This window comes from Bidens hawaiensis, unplaced genomic scaffold (genome assembly GCF_021521415.1).
Source record: "Bidens hawaiensis isolate Kalapana, Puna unplaced genomic scaffold, B.hawaiensis_p1.1 tig00020887_1, whole genome shotgun sequence".
Lineage (NCBI taxonomy): Eukaryota > Viridiplantae > Streptophyta > Magnoliopsida > Asterales > Asteraceae > Bidens > Bidens hawaiensis.
The window spans coordinates 6,061-27,592 of record NW_027493214.1 but is presented as its reverse complement, the minus strand read 5'-3'; the positions used below and the strand labels follow the sequence as shown (position 1 = coordinate 27,592).

Genomic DNA, 21,532 nt, shown 5'->3' with positions numbered 1-21,532 from the left:
GCAGCGCCCAAATGTTTACCTTGAAATTAAAGAATGAAAAAGATGAAGTGCAGAGCAATTGATGGAGATTGCCAAGGGTTTTGCAAGTGTTGTAGGTGAATTAGTGTTCTTTTCATTTAAAGGATAAATGACCACTTAGAATTTTCAACTAAGCAGTTTTGTCAAGAATTAAACGAAAAATAAATAGCATTGGACGTTTTCAATGCATTTTATTCTGTTTAAAAGGTCTGGCCAGAAACTGTTATCCATTTAAGCTCAAGTAGTTGTAAATTGATGAACAATTGCGAGTTTAGGTTCACACCTTATAAGGTCTCCACTAGTGTTTGTCTTGTCTTAAGGGAACAATATCTTTAAAGTGCTCCCACTTATAAACTTATAAGTTTTGTTTCCCCACCAATGTGGAACAAGCTCTCACTTCTTAGTTTTTCATTCTTAATTTTTTGTAACATCAGTATTTCATTCATTTTAGAGCGGCTTTGAAATGGGTTTGAATTGTTGTGAAGCCTCACAAAAGTGAAATTGCACTAATTTTGACGTTATTTTACTAATCTCGTGAAAATAACGTTAAAAGTGACGGACGGTTAATCAGGCATCATGTAGTGGCGTTGATAGCTGAAAGATAAGGGTACATGCACCGATCAGCCGGTGTCCCGATGATTGAGTGCTATGTGCCTTATGTCCAAGGCTTGATGCAAAACTACTATCGAGCCGGGGGTCTCACCGGAAGCAGCCTCTCTATCCCTATGGGGTAGAGGTAAGGCTGCCTACATCTTACCCTCCTCAGACCCTACCATAGCTTTGCTATTGGTGGGATATATTGAGTACGATGATGATGATGATGATGATGATGATTAACTAAAGTATAATATAAATATACATGTCCAAACTTGACAAAAAATCGCTTTAACACCAAGTGAAAAATACTTTTTCACACACTTTTATCTTGCAAAACATGTTCAAAACAATATACATTCTTCACAAAATATCACACTAGTTGTACATGCATTTAATGTTAAACAATATTATTTGAATTCATACCTCAAAATATCAAACATTAATACATTATCTATCACCTTGTCTTCGGTAGGCAATGCGATTTTCTCTCCATTCTCCATGCACTCACCCTCCTCCATTCACAAAACACAAAATCAAATTCAACAATATCATCAACCCTACGTCAATTCTTCGCCTTTCCGCATACATCATTGATCCATGATCAATTTCTTAAGGTTTTCTTATCTTTTTTCATAATCCCATCTCAGTTTTTTCTGAATTCTTTGATTCTTGATCAAAAGATTCAATCTTGCAATGTTATTTTCTTGAATATTATTACATGCATGAATCTTTTTCGATATATCGATTGTTTGATTGTGATTATTATATTTCAAGAATTGTTGGATTGGAGCAAAAACAAATCAAAGATGTCTACATTTGAGGGTGTCTTTGTTAGTGATCCATGGCTCCAAAGCCAATTCACTCAAGTGGAGCTTCGTAAACTTCGAACCAAAGTATGCGATTTCATTTTTATATCTTTTCCAATTGATTTAAAATATGTAAAACATTACTCATGGAATTTGTTTATATAGTTTGTTTTAGCTAGAAACCAGTCTGGCATAGTCACAATACAGGATTTGCCGCCGGTCTTGGCAAAACTAAAGCCCTTTAATGAGGTATCAACACAGGATGAGGTTACAAGTATATTAGGCGACTCTTATTCTAACTTGGCAAAAGAGTTGGATTTTGAGGGCTTCCTTCGGGTGAGTGGATGATCTAGTTCGTTTAAGTGGCGCTTGCCGTTGTGTTTTGGAACTACTTATCTAATTATTGTGACTAAAATTGTTATTGATCATCGTATTATCTATACAAACACCACTGATGTGTTATCCAGACACTACTGACATGTCATATGGCCTGCATGGTCATATGAGCTAGGGCGAAAAGGGGTCAAATGTTTCGTTTTGACTATCTAACAGGTAGTATGGTAGGGCGTAAATAGGTCATGCGGGTGGTGCAAGGGCCAAATCATATAGCTCCTATGACTCTTTTGACCGAAAAAGAAATGACTGTTGACCATTGACAAAGCCATATAGGGTGTACGACCTTTTTTCGTCCTATCATACAGCCTGTATGACATCATACGGCCCGCTTGGTTACAAAATGCAATGCCAAATACCTCCATATTCATTGAGTAATAAAAAGTCAAGTGTGATTCTTTTAAACATGTAAAATATTACAGGTATATCTGAATTTACAGTCTCGGGCAAGTGCGAAAATGGGTGCAACATCAAAAACATTTAGAACAACCTCGTCATTTGTCAAATCGTCCACGACTTTGCTTCGTCACAGCATTAGTGAGACGGAGAAGGCTTCATATGTTAATCATATTAACAATTATCTTGGAGAAGATAAGTTTTTGAAGAACTTTCTTCCTTTAGACCCGTCCACCAACGCAATATTTGATCTTGCTAAAGATGGAGTTCTTCTATGGTATTAATAATAATGTTTTTTTTTTCTTTTTTGTTAATTTACTTATTTGTTTCATTAAAGATAAGCATGTTAACTAATTCCTTTTGAGTACTGTTTTGTAGTAAGATGATTAATTTAGCTGTCCCTGGTACAATAGATGAACGCGCCATTAATACTAAAAAGGTTCTTAATCCATGGGAGAGAAACGAGAATCACACGCTTTGTCTTAACTCTGCAAAAGCTATAGGCTGCACTGTTGTTAACATTGGCACACAAGATTTAGCTGAAGGAAGAGTAAGTTGACAACATGTCATGTCACCTTTAAATGGTCAGGGGTTTCGGGTCAAAACGGGCTAAGTCGAGTTGACCCAAAACATTGACTAATTATCTAAACTTAAGTGTATGCTAACTTTTTTTTTTTTTTTTTTTTTGCAGCCACACCTATTACTCGGGTTGATCTCTCAGATCGTTAAGGTAATTTATTGGATTATTTTTTGTAAATGAATACAAGATGTGTGTTTATATTTGTTGCTAACTTACTGTTTGGCTTTTGTTAGATACAACTTCTAGCAAGTGTTGATTTCAAGAAAACTCCTGAGTTGGCAGCAATGGTTGAAGATAGCAAGGTTTAAAGGCTTGTTTGGTTTCTTAAGGATTCACTTTTTTATTTAAATTTTTATACAATTTATTCACATGCGAAAACGATGTTAAATAATTGCAGGAAGCCGAAGAGATCATGGGTTTGGCTCCGGAAAAGGTTCTTCTAAAATGGATGAACTTTCAGTTGAAGAAATCGGGCTACAAAAAAGAAGTTACAAACTTTTCTTCCGATCTAAAGGTATGTTTACTTTCCTTTTGGGATTAATGCGAAAAATGTTATATTACATTATTATATAAGTGACTTATATCTAATGTATATGACTATAGGACGGAGAGGCGTATGCACATTTACTTAATGTTCTTGCCCCTGAACACGGTAGCACTAAAACTTTGGAGACGAAAGATCCCACGGAAAGAGCAAAATTAATCATTGAACAAGCCGAGAAATTGGACTGCAAAAGATATGTTACATCTAAGGACATTGTTGAGGGGTCCACGAATTTAAATCTTGCATTCGTGGCGCAAATATTTCAGCATAGGTGAGTCTTGTTGCTTGCTTTGAAGTGTATGCAAGCTAGAAAATTTTTAATTATGAACTATATGATATGATATGTGTGTTTGAATAACAGGAATGGGCTTACTATAGATAAATCAAAGACTTCGTTTGCTGAGATCATGACCGACGATGAAAGCACGTCAAGGGAAGAAAGATGTTTTAGAATGTGGATCAACAGTCTTGGAGTTGAAACACATGTTAATAATGTGTGGGAGGATGTTAGAAACGGGTGAGTCGAAAAAAAATGGTGGGGTTCAGTAAGTTTTCCAGTAACAGGTTCTCATGCTTACCAAAGAAAAAAATGGTAAGCAGTTTATGATTCAATCACTTGATACTTTTTTTTTTTTTTTTTTGCATTTAGATGGGTTCTTCTTGAGGTTCTTGATAAACTTGCCCCGGGGTCGGTTGTGTGGAAGCAAGCATCGAAGCCTCCGATTAAAATGCCGTTTAGAAAAGTTGAGAATTGTAACCAAGTTGTAACGATTGGGAAGGAACTAAACTTCTCGCTTGTAAATGTTGCTGGCGATGACATTGTTTCGGGAAACAAGAAACTCATAATAGGTTTGTTACTATTTAAGCATGATTATATGTGTTTTAAACTATGAAAAGATTTGTTAACATTTTTTGCATTTGCTTCCAGCTTTTTTGTGGCAGTTAATGAGATTTAGCATGCTTCAACTTCTTAGAAACTTAAGAACTCATGGTCAAGGAAAAGAAATAACTGATGCTGATATCCTACAATGGGCAAACATGAAAGTCAAACAGTCAGGCAAAACACAAATGGATAGCTTCAAGGTAATAATCAAAAGTCAATAATCGGTAAGTTTGACCATGTTGACCTTTTCTGATTACCTCAAGTCAAATTGTGGTAAGTTTGACCAATATATGATTAATCAAAATTAGGGGTGGCAAAGATGACCCATGGGTTGAATGAGTTGTAATAAAATGTATATAATGGGTCAAATTAAAAAAAGAAAATGATTGAAACTGGTCAAAACGGGTTGACATTATATATATATATATATATGTGGAACGCGAAAAACGGAGAAAACTTTTTAGTTTTTTATTTATATTTCGAGTTATGATTTTTTAATTTTTTTAGAGTGGTTTTTGAAATGGGTCAAAATGGGTTGAGATTTCAGTAACCCCTCACTAAAATATTCAAAAAAATTAATTAAAAAATCATAACTCGAAATATAAATCAAAAACTAAAAAAGTAAAAAAAATTAAAAAGTTTTCTCCGTTTTTCTCGTTCCATTAAAAAAAAAACTCAAGAGATGTCAACCCGTTTTGACTCGTTTCAATCATTTTCTTTTTTTAGTTTGACCCATTCTGATCCATTATATACATTTTATTACAACCTATGGGTCACATTTGTCACTCCTACTCAAAATATAAATCAAAGTAAAGTGCTAACTTCAATCTTGCATCTGCATTATAAATTTTGTCTGTCGTTTATGGATTTTTTAATAATTTAGGATAAACGCCTATCGGATGGTGTTTTCTTCCTTGAGCTTCTTAGCGCGGTGAAAAAGAGGGTTGTAAACTGGGGTCTTGTTACGAAAGGCGCGACTGGTAATTTTGAAACGTTTATCATCTTGAGTTCATAAATGTTAATCATTCGACTTTTTAAAAGGTAACGGGCCTTTTTTTTTCTTGAAATTGTAGAGGAGGATAAGAAGTTAAATGCAACTTATATTATTAGTGTTGCAAGAAAGCTTGGATGCTCCATCTTCTTATTACCTGAGGACATTCTTGAGGTAAAGTTTATTACTTCATTGCATATTATTGAAAAAAAAATATTGGCTTTTTAAAACATTTATAAAATGAATATGAATTTGGTGCAGGTTAACCTGAAGATGATATTGATCCTAACAGCAAGCATCATGTACTGGAGCTTGTTACAGAAGGCTGAAGGTGATGAAGACAATAGCCCGGCTGAACAAGATAGCAGTGAACCTGAACAAGATAGCGGTGTACCCAAAGAAGAAGGAAGTGCAGCCATGGGAGAAGATAGTAATGCCCAAGTGCCAGAAGAAACCATTGAAGAAAAAAATGAATGATTACAAAAATGTAAGTGTAACATTAATATATCCATGATAATAAGTAAATTTTGTTAATTTTCTGTTACATAGAGAGCAACATTTTTTGGTATTAGAGTTGTATATGATCCCTTTGAATCTCTTCATTCCTGCATGTAAACTTTACTTTTTCTTTCTTTCTTTTTTTTTTCTTTTTTTTTTTTGGTATTAGATGTATGATACAAAGGTATGGTGGAAACTGGAAAGGTTTTTTCACCAATAAGTTAAAAGGTGTGTCCAATAGATTCAGTTAAGGTCAGGGGCGAAGCTTGGACGAGTTCGCGGGCGGAGGGGGGGGGGTGAAAATGTATTAGAAAATTCATACACACGGGGGGCAGACTCATATTTTAAGTCGAAAACGGGTAAATTTACACTATATATAAAAATTTTCAGGCAAAAATAGGTAATTTTACACCGCTGCGCAAAAAAACAGGGGGCCTGGGCCCTCACTAAACTTCGCCCCTGGTTAAGGTCTAAGGTTATAGTCTTAGGAGTCAACATAGAGAGGAACTACGTGCGAGTCAAGAGCGCGTTATTGTAGAAATGAAGCTAAAAACCCGAAACCTAATGGTTTTGAAAAAACAACCGAAACTTTGGTTTTCGGTTCGGTTTTAGCCCAAAACTGCACCTAATCGCACCGTGCAGCCTTTGGGCTTTTATGATATTGTTCTACAAGACTGATAATAATTGGCTTCTTGTGTATGGGAATTAAGTGATTTAGTGAATGTTGAATCATATTCATAACAGGTGGAAGCTGAAAATAATTGCAGGAATCAAATGTGGCTATTAATCGGTCAAATTGGCACTCAACAAGAATATCTTGTTGGTTTGGATTTTGGAAGGTACAAGGTTGTAAACGAACCTTGCGAATACGAACAGGGCATGTTGTGCTTGTTCGTTTAAATTTAACCGAACAAATTATCAAACGTGAGCATTTAAATGAATGAGGTTTTCTTGCTCATGTTTGTTAGTTAAGAAAATGAGTGTATTCATGTTTGTTTGTTTATAGTATAAACGAACGGTTCACGAACATAAACGAGCGGACGGTGCTGAACATAGATGAACAAACTTAACCGTGTGAACGCCAACGAAAATTAAACGTGAATATCATGGCCGCCTCCAAGATGTGTTAAAATTTTTGGGTCTTAAGTAAGAAGTTTTTTTTTTTTGTTGTTGGTTTAAACATTTAAAATTTTAAATGAGCTTACTTGGTTATGAATATTTGAGTTATGCAAAAAATATTTTATGTCAATGGGCTTACTTGGTTATGAATATTTGAGTTATGCAAAAAATATTTTATGTCTAACGTCTAAAGTGAGACTAGAACCCACTAACCTTTGGTTGGGAGTTATATATACATTTGCCACTACATCAAGCTAACAATTCTATAATTGAGTTTAAATATTTAAATTACATATTTGTTTACATAAAAATATATATATTTTAAAAAAAAAGTTCGGGCTAGCAGGGTGTCGGGCCGGAGGCCTGGTGAACATCTACTAAAGCTGTTGGGCCTATAAAATTCATAAAACTAGATGAAGTTGTAATGAGTGGTATTCTAATTTAGAGTAGATTGTAATTAGTGGTATCCTGTTTTTATAAAATAAGATTATTCCGAACCAAGCAAACGCTCCAATACCATAAAATGGATACGGCTATGAGGAGTAGACCAAGTCAAAGGGAGGAATCTCGTCAACTCCAGTCGTTTCTTTTTTAAAAGAAAAAAACCCATCGACTCAACGGTATGGCATAACCTCGTTGGTTAAAATTCCCATCAAACTAATGATTAAAAGGAGTCGGGTTCTCAGGATTTGACATGGACGTGTTGGGAAAAACTTGATGATCGAGGTGGACATTTTGTTGGCGTTCAGTAAAATGGCATTGTAGTCATTAATTTTCTTGTTAAAAATCTTAGTTATATATATTCATAAAAAGTTAGTTTTTTTACTTTGATTACTATCACCGGTAGTTGCCAGTTTGCCTTTGTCAGTTAATATAATGTCCAAAAAAAATGTCTGTGTGAAATAATCTTTTTCAACATTTTGTAAGAAACCAACATGCATTAGATTAATCATTTCCATTAATCAAAATAAACAACTTGTATATATACTATGATTTGTGAAATAAAAATACAAAACCAACATGCATGTATATCCCATACTTGTGGTCTAGTATATATACAACAAGTTGTTTCACAAATCATAGTATATATACAAGTTGTTTACCTATCCCATACTTGTGGTCTAGTGGTGAGAGGCTTAGGTTTTTCAATGAAGACTCAAGTTCGAATCCCACTTGTGTCATATTTGGGTAGATATTGACAATGAAGGAATTGAGCTAGGCCTTGTGCAAAGGTTGTCAGTTCGAATCCTAAGCCCACCTGGATTTTCATCCCACTGTGTGTTACGCTAGAGAGAAGCCAAACTCTAAAGCCAGCGTGGGCCCGGTTAAGACAACATAGCCTGGCCAAAGTGGGGCATCGGAGCTCTCCAAATTTGAAGAGTGCGGTAACCTAAATATAAGAAAGTCGTCGTTCTAAAAAAAGAATCTTTACCTCGAATTATTCTCATTGAAACTTTTATAACATTTTGTAAGAAACCAACATGCATTAGATTAATCATTTCCATAATCAACATAAACAACTTGTATATATACTATGATTTGTGAAATAAAAGTACAAACCCCTTCGATCCGCCGCCTGCCATCGTCAATGGCCTTCGCTGGAGACAACTTCGACCGTAAAGCTGAGCTCAAGGCATTCGACGAAGCAAAAACAGGCTTCAAAGGTCTAGTAGACGCCGGTATCACAAAAGTCCCTCGAATATTCATTCAACCACCTGATAATGACTTCCCACAATGTAATACTAATACTAATAATAATACTAATGTTCATTTTGATTTACCTATCATAAATCTGCATGGGTTCAACTCTGTCGAAGCACGAAATGAATCTTACCTGATCCATGACGATGTTTCCACGGATTTTCGAGATGAACGAACCACGTCTTGATCTTCTTCTTCAGCGGCTGCGCCTGGTGACCTGCAATGTTGAGACCTGCAATGGTTTCGGGGGTGTGGAGGTGACTGCTAAGATATCCTGAGGATCTCTTGTTCACAGACACAAAAATATGGTGGTGGCTCTTATTGAGCTGTTTTTTTCCAAAAACCCTGATAAGGAGGTGGAGACCTCCTTATATAGGGAGCCTCATGGCCACCATCATGGTACCCTAATGGGCCTAGCCCAGTTAGGGTTACCTCCACAAAACCCCCTCAGCCCAATAACAAATGTATTAGCCCATATAATAAAATAAGCCCAAAACATAATAAATTAGGGTTCTTAGTACCATACCCCGACAAGCCCCCCAAGTCCAGTGTTGCTCCTAGGCGTGCAAGCGTTTAGGTGGAGCACTGGACTTTATAAGGTGTGCTAGATCGTGAGGCGGTTTCTTCCCTTTCCTTCGGCCTTGTCTTTGAGTTTTGGGAGGTTTTCTCCATGATGGTGACATGTTGTGATCCTTATGATGATGATGGTGCACTAGTATGAATAAGATATAGCACGCATCATAATAATAGTGGCGCGGGGCCTGATAATAAAGCTTGCGCGCGAGGCGACTTATGAGCTATAATAATAACAAAAGCCTGCGCGCGAAGCGACTTACGAGCTGAGAATAATAAAAGCCTGCGCGCGAGGCGACTTACGAGCTGAGTAATAAAGCTGGCGCGTGCGGCGACGTACGAGCTAAGAATAATAAAGCTGGCGCGCGCGGCGACTTACGAGCTGAAGAATAATGAAGCTTGCGCGCGAGGCGGCTTACGAGCTGTAAAATAATAAAGCTTGGCGCGTGAGGCGACTTACGAGCTGTAAAATAATAAAGCTGGCGCTTGAGGCGACTTACGAGCTTGTAGAATAATGAGAGCCTGCGCGCATGGCGACTTACGAGCTGTAATAATAAAAGAAGCTAGCGCGCGAGGCGACTTACGAGCTTGTAGAATAATGAAGCTGGCGCGCAAGGCGACTTACGAGCTTGTAGAATAATGAAGCTGGCGCGCAAGGCGGCTTACGAGCTGTAAAATAATAAAGCTGGCGCGTGAGGCGACTTACGAGCTTGTAGAATAATGAGAGCCTGCGCGTATTGCGACTTACGAGCTGTAATAATAAAGAAGCTGGCGCACGAGGCGACTTACAGGCTTGTAGAATAATGAAGCTGGCGCGCAAGGCGACTTACGAGCTTGTAGAATAATTAAGCTGGCGCGCAAGGCGACTTACGAGCTTGTAGAATAATGAAGCTGGCGCGCAAGGCGGCTTACGAGCTGTAAAATAATAAAGCTGGCGCGTGAGGCGACTTACGGGCTTGTATAATAATGAGAGCCTGCGCGTATTGCGACTTACGAGCTGTAATAATAAAGAAGCTGGCGCACGAGGCGACTTACGGGCTTGTAGAATAATGAAGCTGGCGCGCAAGGCGACTTACGAGCTATAATAATAGAGCCTGCGCGAGTGGCGACTTACGAGCTAAGAATAATAAAGCCTGCGCGCGAGAGGCGTCTTACGAGCTGAGAATAATAAAAGCCTGCGCGCGAGGGGCGTCTTACAAGCTGTAGCATAATAAAGCCTGCGCATGAGGCGTCTTACGGGCTGTAAGAATAACAGCTTGCGCGCGAGGCGTCTTATGAGCTGTGAATAATAAAGCCAGCGCGTGAGGCGACTTACGGGCTGTAAGAATAACAGCTTGCGCGCGAGGCGTCTTATGAGCTGTGAATAATAAAGCCTGCGCGTGAGGCGACTTACGGGCTGTAAGAATAACAACAGCTTGCGCGCGAGGCGTCTTATGAGCTGTGTGAATAATAAAAGCCTGCGCGTGAGGCGACTTACGGGCTGTAAGAATAATAACAGCTTGCGCGCGAGGCGTCTTATGAGCTGTGAATAATAAAGCCAGCGCGTGAGGCGACTTACGGGCTGTAAGAATAACAGCTTGCGCGCGAGGCGTCTTATGAGCTGTGAATAATAAAAGCCTGCGCGTGAGGCGACTTACGGGCTGTAAGAATAATAACAGCTTGCGCGCGAGGCGTCTTATGAGCTGTGAATAATAAAGCCAGCGCGTGAGGCGACTTACGGGCTGTAAGAATAACAGCTTGCGCGCGAGGCGTCTTATGAGCTGTGAATAATAAAGCCAGCGCGTGAGGCGACTTACGGGCTGTAAGAATAACAGCTTGAGCGCGAGGCGTCTTATGAGCTGTGAATAATAAAGCCTGCGCGTGAGGCGACTTACGGGCTACTTTATGTCACGCGCCACGTGCAGATGTTGCATGCACGTGCGCGTAGACTTTGGTTTTGTGTTATGCGCCACGCGCAGATGTTGCGTGCGCGTGCGTGTAGACTGTGACATGTGCGAGCATGTGATGCGTAAGCATGTGTAATATGCGTGAGCATATGTGATGCGTGAACATATGGTATGAGGATTCCCAACCCCTAAGTTTGGCGTGTAGCCATATGGGATCTTAGGAGGATTCCCAACCTTGCAGTTTTGGCGCGTAGCCATATGGGATATTAGGAGGATTCCCAACCTTGAAGTTTGGCGCGTAGCCATATGGGATATTAGGAGGATTCCCAACCTTGGCGCGTAGCCATATGAGATATTAGGAGGATTCCCAACCTTGAAGTTTGGCGCGTAGCCATATGGGATATTAGGAGGATTCCCAACTTGAAGTTTGGCGCGTAGCCATATGGGGTATTAGGAGGATTCCCAACCTTGAAGTTTGGCGCGTAGCCATATGGGATATTAGGAGGATTCCCAACCTTGGCGCGTAGCCATATGGGATATTAGGAGGATTCCCGACCTTGAAGTTTGGTGCGTAAGGTTGGGAATCCTTACGGATGGCGCCAATGTCGAAGCACGAAATGAATCTTACCTGATCCATGACGATGTTTCCACGGATTTTCGAGATGAACGAACCACGTCTTGATCTTCTTCTTCAGCGGATGCGCCTGGTGACCTGCAATGTTGAGACCTGCAATGGTTTCGGGGGTGTGGAGGTGACTGCTAAGATATCCTGAGGATCTCTTGTTCACAGACACAAAAATATGGTGGTGGCTCTTATTGAGCTGTTTTTTTCCAAAAACCCTGATAAGGAGGTGGAGACCTCCTTATATAGGGAGCCTCATGGCCACCATCATGGTACCCTAATGGGCCTAGCCCAGTTAGGGTTACCTCCACAAAACCCCCTCAGCCCAATAACAAATGTATTAGCCCATATAATAAAATAAGCCCAAAACATAATAAATTAGGGTTCTTAGTACCATACCCCGACAAACTCCGACACAGTTCGACGAAAAGATATTGTGACACAAATCAGAGAAGCATCCAGGATATGGGGGTTCTTTCAGGTTATTAACCATGGGATTCCGGAGAGTGTTATGAAGGCGATGAGGGATGGTGTACTTAGATTCTTTGATCAGGATTATGAGGTGAAGAAAGAATGGTATGTAACTGATAGTACTAAGAAGATGTTTTATAATAGTAATGTTGATCTTTCAAGCACATTGCCTGTTAGATGGAGAGATTCATTTCATTGTAGAATGGCTCCTGATCCTCCAAGTCCACAAGAATTGCCTCCACCTTGCAGGTATTTAATCATGTTTAACGTTCAGTGAACTGTTTGTTTATTTAATAGATGAACAAGTAAATTGTCAAAACATGAAATGAATCTGACCTGATCCATGACGATGTTCCCACGGATTTCGAGATGAACGAACCACGACTCGATCTTCTTCTCCGGTTGCTTGAGATCTGCAATGGCCTTTTGGGGGGTGTGGAGGTGACTGCTAAGAAATCTCGAGGATCTCTTGTTTACAGACACAAAAATGGTTATGGTGGTGGCTCTTATTGAGCATGACCAACCCATGATAAGGAGGTGGAGACCTCCTTATATAGGGAGCCTCATGGCCACCATCATGATACCCTAATGGGCCTAGCCCAGTTAGGGTTACCTCCACAAAACCCCCTCAGCCCAATAACATTGTATTAGTCCATATAATAAAATAAGCCAAACATAATAAATTTAGGGTCGTAAAACCGGGTTTAGTACCATACACCTACAAGCCCCCTAAGTCCAGTGTTGCTCCTAGGCGTGCAAGCGTTTAGGTGGAGCGTTGGACTTTATAAGGTGTGTTAGGACATGAGGCGGTTTTTTCCCTTTTCTTCGGCCTTGTCTTTATTGTCTTTGAGTTTTGAGAGGTTTTCTCCATGATGGTGACATGTTGTGATTCTTATGATAATGATGGTGCACTGGCATGAATAAGATATAGCACGCATCATAACAATAGTGGCGCGGGGCCTGATAAAAGATAAAGTGCGCGTCTCGATAATAATGTAATATAACTTGCGCGCGAGGCAGCTTACGAGCTATAAAAATAATAAAGCTTGTGCGCGAGGCGACTTACGAGCTATAAAAATAATGAAGCATGCGCGAGTTGCGGCTTACGAGCTATAAAAATAATGAAGCATGCGCGAGTTGCGGCTTACGAGCTATAAAAATAATGAAGCATGCGCGAGTTGCGGCTTACGAGCTGTAAAATAATGAAGCATGCGCGAGTTGCGGCTTACGAGCTGTAAAAATAATAAAGCTTGCGCGCGAGGCGACTTACGAGCTATAAAAATAATTAAGCTTGCGCGCGAGGCGACTTACGAGCTATAAAAATAATTAAGCTTGCGCGCGAGGCGACTTACGAGCTATAATATGATGATAATGACTGGCCCACAAGGGCCTCTTCTGCGCAGGATGACTATCCCGGCTTGTCTCCAAAATAATAATGGGGGCACAAACGGCCAGAATAATAATGATGTCATAGGTGCTTGTGCGACTCGTAGCCGAACTTGAGGAATTTGTAACCAAGCATGTGCTATTGTTAGTGTTCTGGTATTTGGCTACAAGTATTCCACGTCTCTGACACGAGCATCTTTTCTGATTGAGGGAGGTTTCCTTGTTATACTTGTCGGAGCAGAATAAGACCTCCGCTCCAGTTTGTTGATTTAAAAAGTTGCGCTGCGAAGATGCATGCGTTCTTTAGTGATCAGTGTTGGTCTAATCGGAGTGTTGATCTGCAGTGCGCTCATGCATGGAGGTGGAGTGGTGATCCAAGGTCGCGTATGCATGGCGGCTGAAAGTTGAGCGTGCATGCACGGCGGAGAGTTGAGCGCGCATGCATGGCGGGAGTTGAGCGCGCATGCACGGCGGAGAGTTGAGCGCGCATGCATGGCGGGAGTTGAGCGCGCATGCATAGCGGAGGGTTGAGCGCGCATGCATAGCGGAGGGTTGCGTGCGCATGCATGGCATTAGAGTCTTGACCCTCAGCACTGTGCATGCATGGCGCCGGGGTGTTCCTCCGATGCGGCGCATGCATGGCCAGGAGAGTTCGTCCGCAACGCACTTGCTATGACGTCGGATTGGTGATCCGTGAGTGCGCATTCATGGCGGCGGAGTGTTGATCCAAGGTCGCGTATGCATGGCGGCGGAGTGGTGATCCGCGGGCGCGCATGCATAGCGGCTGAAAGTTGAGCGCGTGTGCATGGTGGAGGGTTGAGCGCGCGTGCATGGTGGAGGGTTGAGCGCGCGTGCATGGCGAAGGATTGAGCGCGCATGCATGGCGGGAGCTGAGCGCGCATGCATGGCGAAGGATTGAGCGCGCATGCATGGCGGGAGCTGAGCGCGCATGCATGGCGAAGGATTGAGCGCGCATGCATGGCGGGAGCTGAGCGCGCGTGCATGGCGAAGGGTTGATCTGCGACTGCGGTGGCAGAATGTTGATCCGCGGTAGCGCGCATGCAACGTGGCTTGTATTCCACCTTGCTATAGTGGTGCTGTTGCGCTACAATGGCGCTGTTGGTATGCTAGTTTGTATGTGATCCGTGGTGGCGTGTGTTATTCCGTCGTGCCTGTTTTTGTCCGCCTACACGCATGGGAAAGCGGTTGACACGCCGTGAACGGATTATAGAAGCATGGTGGTCTTCATAATGACGCGGTGTTGTTAAGCGACGGCGCCCACGCATGTGGCGCAGTGTTCTTTTGTGACGTGATTGCGTAGTGGTGATCCGCAAGCATGATGACGGTGATATATTTTCCTTCCTGCCTCCACCTGTGGAGGTGTTGTGTTATTTATAGTATTAGGGTTTCCAATGATTGGGCACAGACCCAATTAGGGCCTTTTTGGCCTCCTCCTATTGCTTCGCGCCACGTGTACTTAGGACACCTGGTGCTTTTTCATTGATTATTCTCTGACCAAGGTATTTCACCTGACCCATGTGCCATCACGTGGTGGCACATGGGCATTGCTAAGTTGTCCACCCTTCATTGGCAGCTGTCAACATTAGCATATTCTTTATTCCTTAAAAGATACATTCTGGAAGGTTGTCTGATGAGCACAATCATGGTTGTCCTTATCCTGATTTGGTTTAGACTATTCTCATTTGTTGTGTCGCTTGCGCGCGGCCTGCGCAAGGTCTTCTCTTTATTCTCACGCGCTGATGTGATATGCGTGAGCATGTGATATGCGCCATGCGCATATGTGATATGCGTGAGCATACGTGATGCGTGAGCATACGTGATGCGTGAGCATACGTGATGCGTGAGCATACGTGATGCGTGAGCACATGTGATGCGTGAGCACATGTGATATGCGCGAGCATATGTGATGCGTGAGCATTTGTGATATGCGCCACGCGCATAGGTTTTGGCTGTGTCTTCATGACATCCTGATTTTAAGCCTCGTCTATATCTTGTGGGTTGACCCACCCCGCTCGATGTTAAGGCGGGTGCATACCCCTTCAAGCCCCCCCCAGTCTAATGTGTGTCTTGTCTCGCGCGAGCGAGGTAAGATAGATATTAGACTTAATAGTTTGCTTTTTCAATAGGGCTTGTTTTTTCTCTCTTTTCTTGCACGCGCGTTGCGCGAAATTCCATCCCTTTGGTTAAAAACGAATCGTCAATGCACGTGGTTGGTTGGTGTTGGATCGCGGTGGTGCGGTGCTCGGCGCCAGCGCGCATGTGTGATGGCGCGCTGCTGCTTTATAGCGGTGGCACTCATGCATGGTGGGATGCACCATGGCGGCCAGATGGTTATCCGCGGTGGCGTGTACGCGTGGTGTCGCAATGACCTTACGCGGTGGCGAGGTTCACTTGTCGTGGCGCGAATGAATGTTGACGGAATGTTAATCCGTGACTGTACGCATGTATGGTGGCGGAGTATTGACCCGTGACGGTGCATCGTGATCCGCGGCGACGCGCTGCTGCTTCATGGCGATGTACTGAACCGCGGTGGCTCATGCGTGGTGGCGATGTACTGAACCGCGGTGGCGCATGCGTGGTGGCGATGTATTGAATCGCGGTGGCACATGCGTGATGGCGGTACATCGAACCATGGTGGCGCATGCGTGATGGCGGTATATCGAACCATGGTGGCGTATGCGTGATGGTGGTATATCGAACCGCGGTGGCGCATGCGTGATGGCGGTGTATCGAACCGCGGTTGCGCATGGGTGATGGCGCATGCGTGTGCTTGTTGAATATAAGGTATGCTTACACATTGAAATTTGAACAAGGTTGTAAGGAAATTATTTTTACTTACTCCTTAACAGTTGTCATATTTCAAGTTATTTTGCGATATTTTGAATATGCTGACACGTGCCTTGGCATTTCATTATTCCTCTTTTGCGCGACGTTATCGTGCATTTATTATAGGGAATTATGAATGAGTTTTTTAGCCTTTACGTGTCAGTATGTGTTACTCTGCCTATATCCATTATAATCCCATGCGCGGCCCCGACCTGAAACCTCAACAACTATGCTTTGGCATGTGCTTTGCCTTAGTTGTGCTTAGGTATTTTATGGTCCAGCTGCGCAATACGTGGGATGGATGCTATGAGTAATTTGAGCTAAGGCTCATATTATTGGGCTAAGGCCCTGACGTTTTAGAGTTAAAACTCGTCAACGCGTCTGAGCTTGAAGCTCGCGCATGTATGTTTTACTTCGTTTTATTTTTAGTTTGATGTCAATATAATGTTGTCATATTGCTCAAATTAATAAAGGGAAGTGTGAAACATGTATGCAAAAATCAAAATCAGGCTCACACATGCATGTCGGCGGAGTCGTGACTCGCGGGCGTGCATGCATGGTGGCGAAGCTTGATCCTTGGCAGTGCGCATGCACGGCGGCGGAGTGGTGACTCGCGGGCGCGCATGCATGGCGAAGAGTTGCGTGCGCATGCATGGCGGCGAGTTGCGCACAAGCATGGTAGAGGGTTGCGCGCACATGCATGGCGTTGGAGTCTTCTACGTAAAACCAAGAGCATGGAGTCGTCTTTCGAACTCACATGGTGGTTTCCGCGGGGCGCGCATGTATGGCTGAGGAGTGAGGATCCGCGAGCGCGCGTGCATGGCGGCGGAATGGTGACCCGCTGGCGAACATGCACGGTGGCAGTCTTTTGCGCAAAACCCACATGGTGGTTTCCGCGGTGGTTTTCGCGGGCGCTCACGCATGTCGGCGGAATGGTGACCCGCTGGCGAGCATGCATGGTGGCAGTCTTCTGCGCAAAACCCACATGGTGGCAGTCTTTTGCGCAAAACCCACATGGTGGTTTCCGCGATGGCGGAGTTTTTCCGACTGTTAACTTTAGTTGCTCTAGTGGTGATGGAGGAGCACCGATGTACACAGCCTGTTATTCTTCTGTGCATTCCTTTTTGCACCCAATTTTTTGCTTTGTGGCCATAGATCTAGAACTTATTCCAGCATTGAACACTGAAAAATCAGATCTGGATCCGGCACCCATTGCGTGTGAACGCAGATCTGCGTCACTCCAGAAACACAGATCTGGAAGCATCTTTTATATCTATGGATCTTTTTGAGCTTTAATAGAACAAATCTTGAAGCATCTTTCTGTAAACTTCCAGATCTGGATTTTTCTGGGGAGAAAATGGATGAACATATCTGAATAATGGATGAACAGATCCGAGAACCGAGACGAAAATCGAAGGGTAGCTCGTTGCCGTCCCACGGATGGCGCCAATGTCAAAACATGAAATGAATCTGACCTGATCCATGACGATGTTCCCACGGATTTCGAGATGAACGAACCACGACTCGATCTTCTTCTCCGGTTGCTTGAGATCTGCAATGACCTTTTGGGGGGTGTGGAGGTGACTGCTAAGAAATCTCGAGGATCTCTTGTTTACAGACACAAAAATGGTTATGGTGGTGGCTCTTATTGAGCATGACCAACCCTTGATAAGGAGGTGGAGACCTCCTTATATAGGGAGCCTCATGGCCACCATCATGATACCCTAATGGGCATAGCCCAGTTAGGGTTACCTCCACAAAACCCCCTCAGCCCAATAACATTGTATTAGTCCATATAATAAAATAAGCCAAACATAATAAATTTAGTTGTTTATTTAATAGATGAACAAGTAAATCTTTCATTCGTTTATTCAGTTTTGATTGTGTACGATCGTTCATCTATGTTTATTTATGTTTTTGTTTGTTTGTTTAATGCATGTTCATTTTAAATTTTAGACCAGTTATATGTTAGTCTGGTTTTATGAAATTAAAATCATAAATTGTCGTTCAATACAATTTAGTCTGGTTTTATTAAATTCTTAGGTCTAAAAGATTGATATTCACGTCTACTTTTGAGCTCGGGCTTGACAACCCGTTTGCAGCCCCAAAATAAGTATTTTAGTTGTTTTGAAAATAAAAAAAATAATATCAAGAAGAAGAAGTTGAAGAAAAATATGTGACTAAAATAAACGAACGAAAATAAATATAAAATAAAATATTAATCTTTATTAAAAGTTATATTTTTAATTAAAAGAGAAAAAAAGCGGATTTACTAATTAATTAGTTATAGAATAATTTCAAAACGTGATGAAAATAATAAAAGAAATGGAATATAGAAAGAAAATTATTAAAAGGAAAATAATTGTGAAAATTATAAATTTGGTCCCTTAGGGCTAAGGGTAAAATTGTCATTTTCAAAAAGTAAACCGAAGTTTTTTTATGGCAATTAAGGTAAATGACATAATCTGTTAGAAATAACTTAAAGAAAGTTGAGTGTGAAATCTGCAACTTTATATAAACTTAAATGAAGTTTTCTGTAATTTTCGCTAATATAAATATTTGAATGTGAAAGTTTTGATGAAATTTAGTATACACAATGGTATTTTAAAGTTACTTAAGAATTTGAAAATTTGTTAATTCTACTATTAATAATACTCTCCTACTGTATTGTGTCACATGTTAGCATTATCCATCTTTTGATGTTACACTTTTTTGTAATGACTATGGGTTTCTTTATAGGGATATACTGATTGAGTACTCAAAACAAGTGACCAAATTAGGGTGTTCTTTGTTCGAGTTGTTGTCCGAGGCTCTTGGGCTTGGTTCGAGTCACCTAAAAGACATTGGATGTGTCGATGGACTCGCTACCATACGCCATTATTATCCTGCATCCCCACAGCCAGAACTAACAATCGGGGCTCGAAAGCATGCAGATAATGACTTTATAACACTACTCCTACAAGACCATATCGGCGGCCTCCAATTCCTTCACATGAATCAATGGGTTAACGTTCCATTTGTTCCCGAAGCCCTTGTGGTCAATATCGGTGATCTTCTACAGGTACGAAAGCATATTAATCAACTATATATAGAGTTACAATAAAGATAGTTATAAAGTAATATTGGTACAAATAATTATAAAAAACTCTAGAGTAAACTACGGTTTCGTCCATGTGGTTTATCAAAATCTGCGGTTTTAGTCAAATAGTTTCACATATGCGATTTTCGTCCCTAAGGTTTCCTTTCGCTTGCAATTAAACCCGAATTAACTAATCCTGTTAAATCTGGTCGTTAAACCCATCAGCGCGTCCTTCACGTGAGGGGCAGTTTTGTCCTTTTTCTCCCTAAATAAACCTCAGTCCTAATTCGCAAGCCCCCTCACGTGAGGGGTTGGGCCGTATTTTGGGGGGGAAAGGAAAAAAATTGCCCCTCACGTGAAGGACACGCTGACGGGTTTAAAGACCAGACTTAACGGGATTAGTGAATCCGGGATTTAATTACAAGTGAAATGAAATCGCAGGGACAAAAATTGCAAATTTGAAACTATTGAACTAAAACCGTAGATTTGAACGAACCACATGGACGAAAACCGCAGTTCACTCTAAACTCTAACAAATATATTCTATCTAGTAATACGTTAATTTTATAAACTTTTGTATGGGTCTGAAATGATTAATGCTTGTTGCAATGAATGTACAAATTGCAGCTGATATCGAACGGTGAGTTCGTGAGTGCAGAACACAGGGTGGTGTCAAGCAGTTTCGGGCCACGGGTATCAGTGGCATGTTTCTTTAATACAGGAATGGTTGACACGGGGAAGATTTTTGAACCCATTAAGGAGTTGTTATCGGAGCAAAATCCAGCCAAGTATTGGGCTACAACGATGAAGGAATTTGTTCGGCATTCGCATTCTAAGGTGTTTGATAAATCCTCTATGTTGCATTTTAGAATCTGATTTAAGTTGATATTTTTGTGTTCTTAATTTGTGATGCAAGGAAGTGTTGAATTTAATAATAAAGTGTTCGTACATTTATTTTCACATGATGATATATATGATTTTTTGAAATTCACATAAATAGAAATTTGACTAGTCATTTTTGGTTTTTCACTGAACCTAATGATAACTGGGGTTGGTGTTAAGTCCGAGCCCATTTAAAAATTTAATTATTTAAAACTAGTAAAAAAATTATTTTACTTAATGTTCAATTTTTTTCTCGCGTTTGTTTTAAAAAAATTTAGTGATTCACGAGGACGATCCTGCCACTCATATAAACCACTTGCAAACGAGCCACATAGAATTCCTGATGGCACATTGTCACTTCAACCATAACTTTGTGTTGAATAATGCTCAATATTGTTGTTAACCAAGATTAGGGTGTCCAAACCACACGCTGCTCAAACTTGCTTGTCGATTGCTCGGAAAATGCTCGCTCGTTTTTTGCTTAATTGTAAACGAGACGTTCTGCTTGGTTCGGTTTGTAAACAAGCCAAGCAACGAGCAAAGGTCTGCTCGGTTCGGTTCAGCTCGGATCGAATACTTTTAATTTATTTTTTATATAATTATATATGAACAAATATATAAATATATAGACAACACACGCAAACTATAAGTAGCAGTTTTTTAAATCCTTTTAAATTGCTCCTATTCCGTCAATTTTATAGTTTTATTAATTTGATTCAAGTTTTCAGAATATTAGAAGTTTGTTTACATATTCATTATATCTCACTTTAAGCTTAATTCTCCTAAAAATTTACAACCTATTATACGTTTATCTAAAAACTACTAATATGTTTACAAAATATATATTATTTACAGCATTCAAACTTGTTTTTTATTGAAATTTTCAGAGTGAAAAAGAAATAAAAAATGTTTGAAAATCGCTCGATTCAATTTTGGCTCGTTTCAGTTTTCGCTCGGTTTGAATTTTAGTCGTTTAGTTCGGTTCAATTGTAAACAAGTCAAGCAACAAGCAAGCCTTCGCTCAGTTCGGTTCGGCTCGTAAACAGCCTAACCAAGATCGGAGGCCTAGTAAAGTAATGAACTAATGGGCTAGTGGTAGTGGACTAGTATGGTTTAACCAAGTTTAAAAGCTACACTACCAAACAGACTGGTGAGTTAGCTAGTGGGTTTGCTTCTGGATCCAATAAGAATTATGATATTTCACTTTCTTTGTCAACAACCATTAATTAGTCAATAGATTAGTAACAGTAAATCTAGAAG

At 40.9% G+C, this 21,532-nt stretch overlaps 2 protein-coding genes across 2 annotated transcripts; both read left to right on the top strand.

The window, feature by feature from the left end:
• Positions 1–1,166: 1,166 nt before the first annotated feature.
• Positions 1,167–5,685, top strand: LOC143561921 (fimbrin-5-like). Its single transcript, XM_077049878.1, has 15 exons — positions 1,167–1,229; positions 1,390–1,508; positions 1,587–1,757; positions 2,237–2,487; positions 2,589–2,760; positions 2,902–2,940; positions 3,024–3,092; positions 3,188–3,304; positions 3,394–3,605; positions 3,696–3,851; positions 3,984–4,183; positions 4,263–4,417; positions 5,101–5,197; positions 5,291–5,382; positions 5,470–5,685. Exons 2-15 carry the CDS (start codon positions 1,422–1,424, stop codon positions 5,683–5,685), a joined length of 2,034 nt encoding a protein of 677 aa, XP_076905993.1. The 5' UTR covers positions 1,167–1,229; positions 1,390–1,421.
• Positions 5,686–12,021: 6,336 nt separating this feature from the next.
• Positions 12,022–20,266, top strand: LOC143561953 (1-aminocyclopropane-1-carboxylate oxidase homolog 1-like). The gene is made up of 3 exons (XM_077049902.1): positions 12,022–12,327; positions 19,051–19,372; positions 20,018–20,266. The coding sequence occupies exons 1-3, from the start codon at positions 12,119–12,121 to the stop codon at positions 20,264–20,266; spliced, it is 780 nt and encodes a 259-aa protein (XP_076906017.1). The 5' UTR covers positions 12,022–12,118.
• The last annotated feature ends 1,266 nt before the right edge of the window (positions 20,267–21,532 follow it).

Excerpts from the sequence above, each read along its gene's own strand:
- LOC143561953 (XM_077049902.1), top strand. The coding sequence starts at position 12,119 with ATGAAGGCGATGAGGGATGGTGTACTTAGATTCTTTGATCAGGATTAT. Across the intron at positions 12,328-19,050 it reads GAATTGCCTCCACCTTGCAG|GGATATACTGATTGAGTACT; the intron begins GTATTTAATCAT and ends GTTTCTTTATAG. Across the intron at positions 19,373-20,017 it reads ATATCGGTGATCTTCTACAG|CTGATATCGAACGGTGAGTT; the intron begins GTACGAAAGCAT and ends TACAAATTGCAG.
- LOC143561921 (XM_077049878.1), top strand. The coding sequence starts at position 1,422 with ATGTCTACATTTGAGGGTGTCTTTGTTAGTGATCCATGGCTCCAAAGC. Across the intron at positions 3,093-3,187 it reads CAATGGTTGAAGATAGCAAG|GAAGCCGAAGAGATCATGGG; the intron begins GTTTAAAGGCTT and ends AAATAATTGCAG. Across the intron at positions 5,198-5,290 it reads TGTTACGAAAGGCGCGACTG|AGGAGGATAAGAAGTTAAAT; the intron begins GTAATTTTGAAA and ends TTGAAATTGTAG.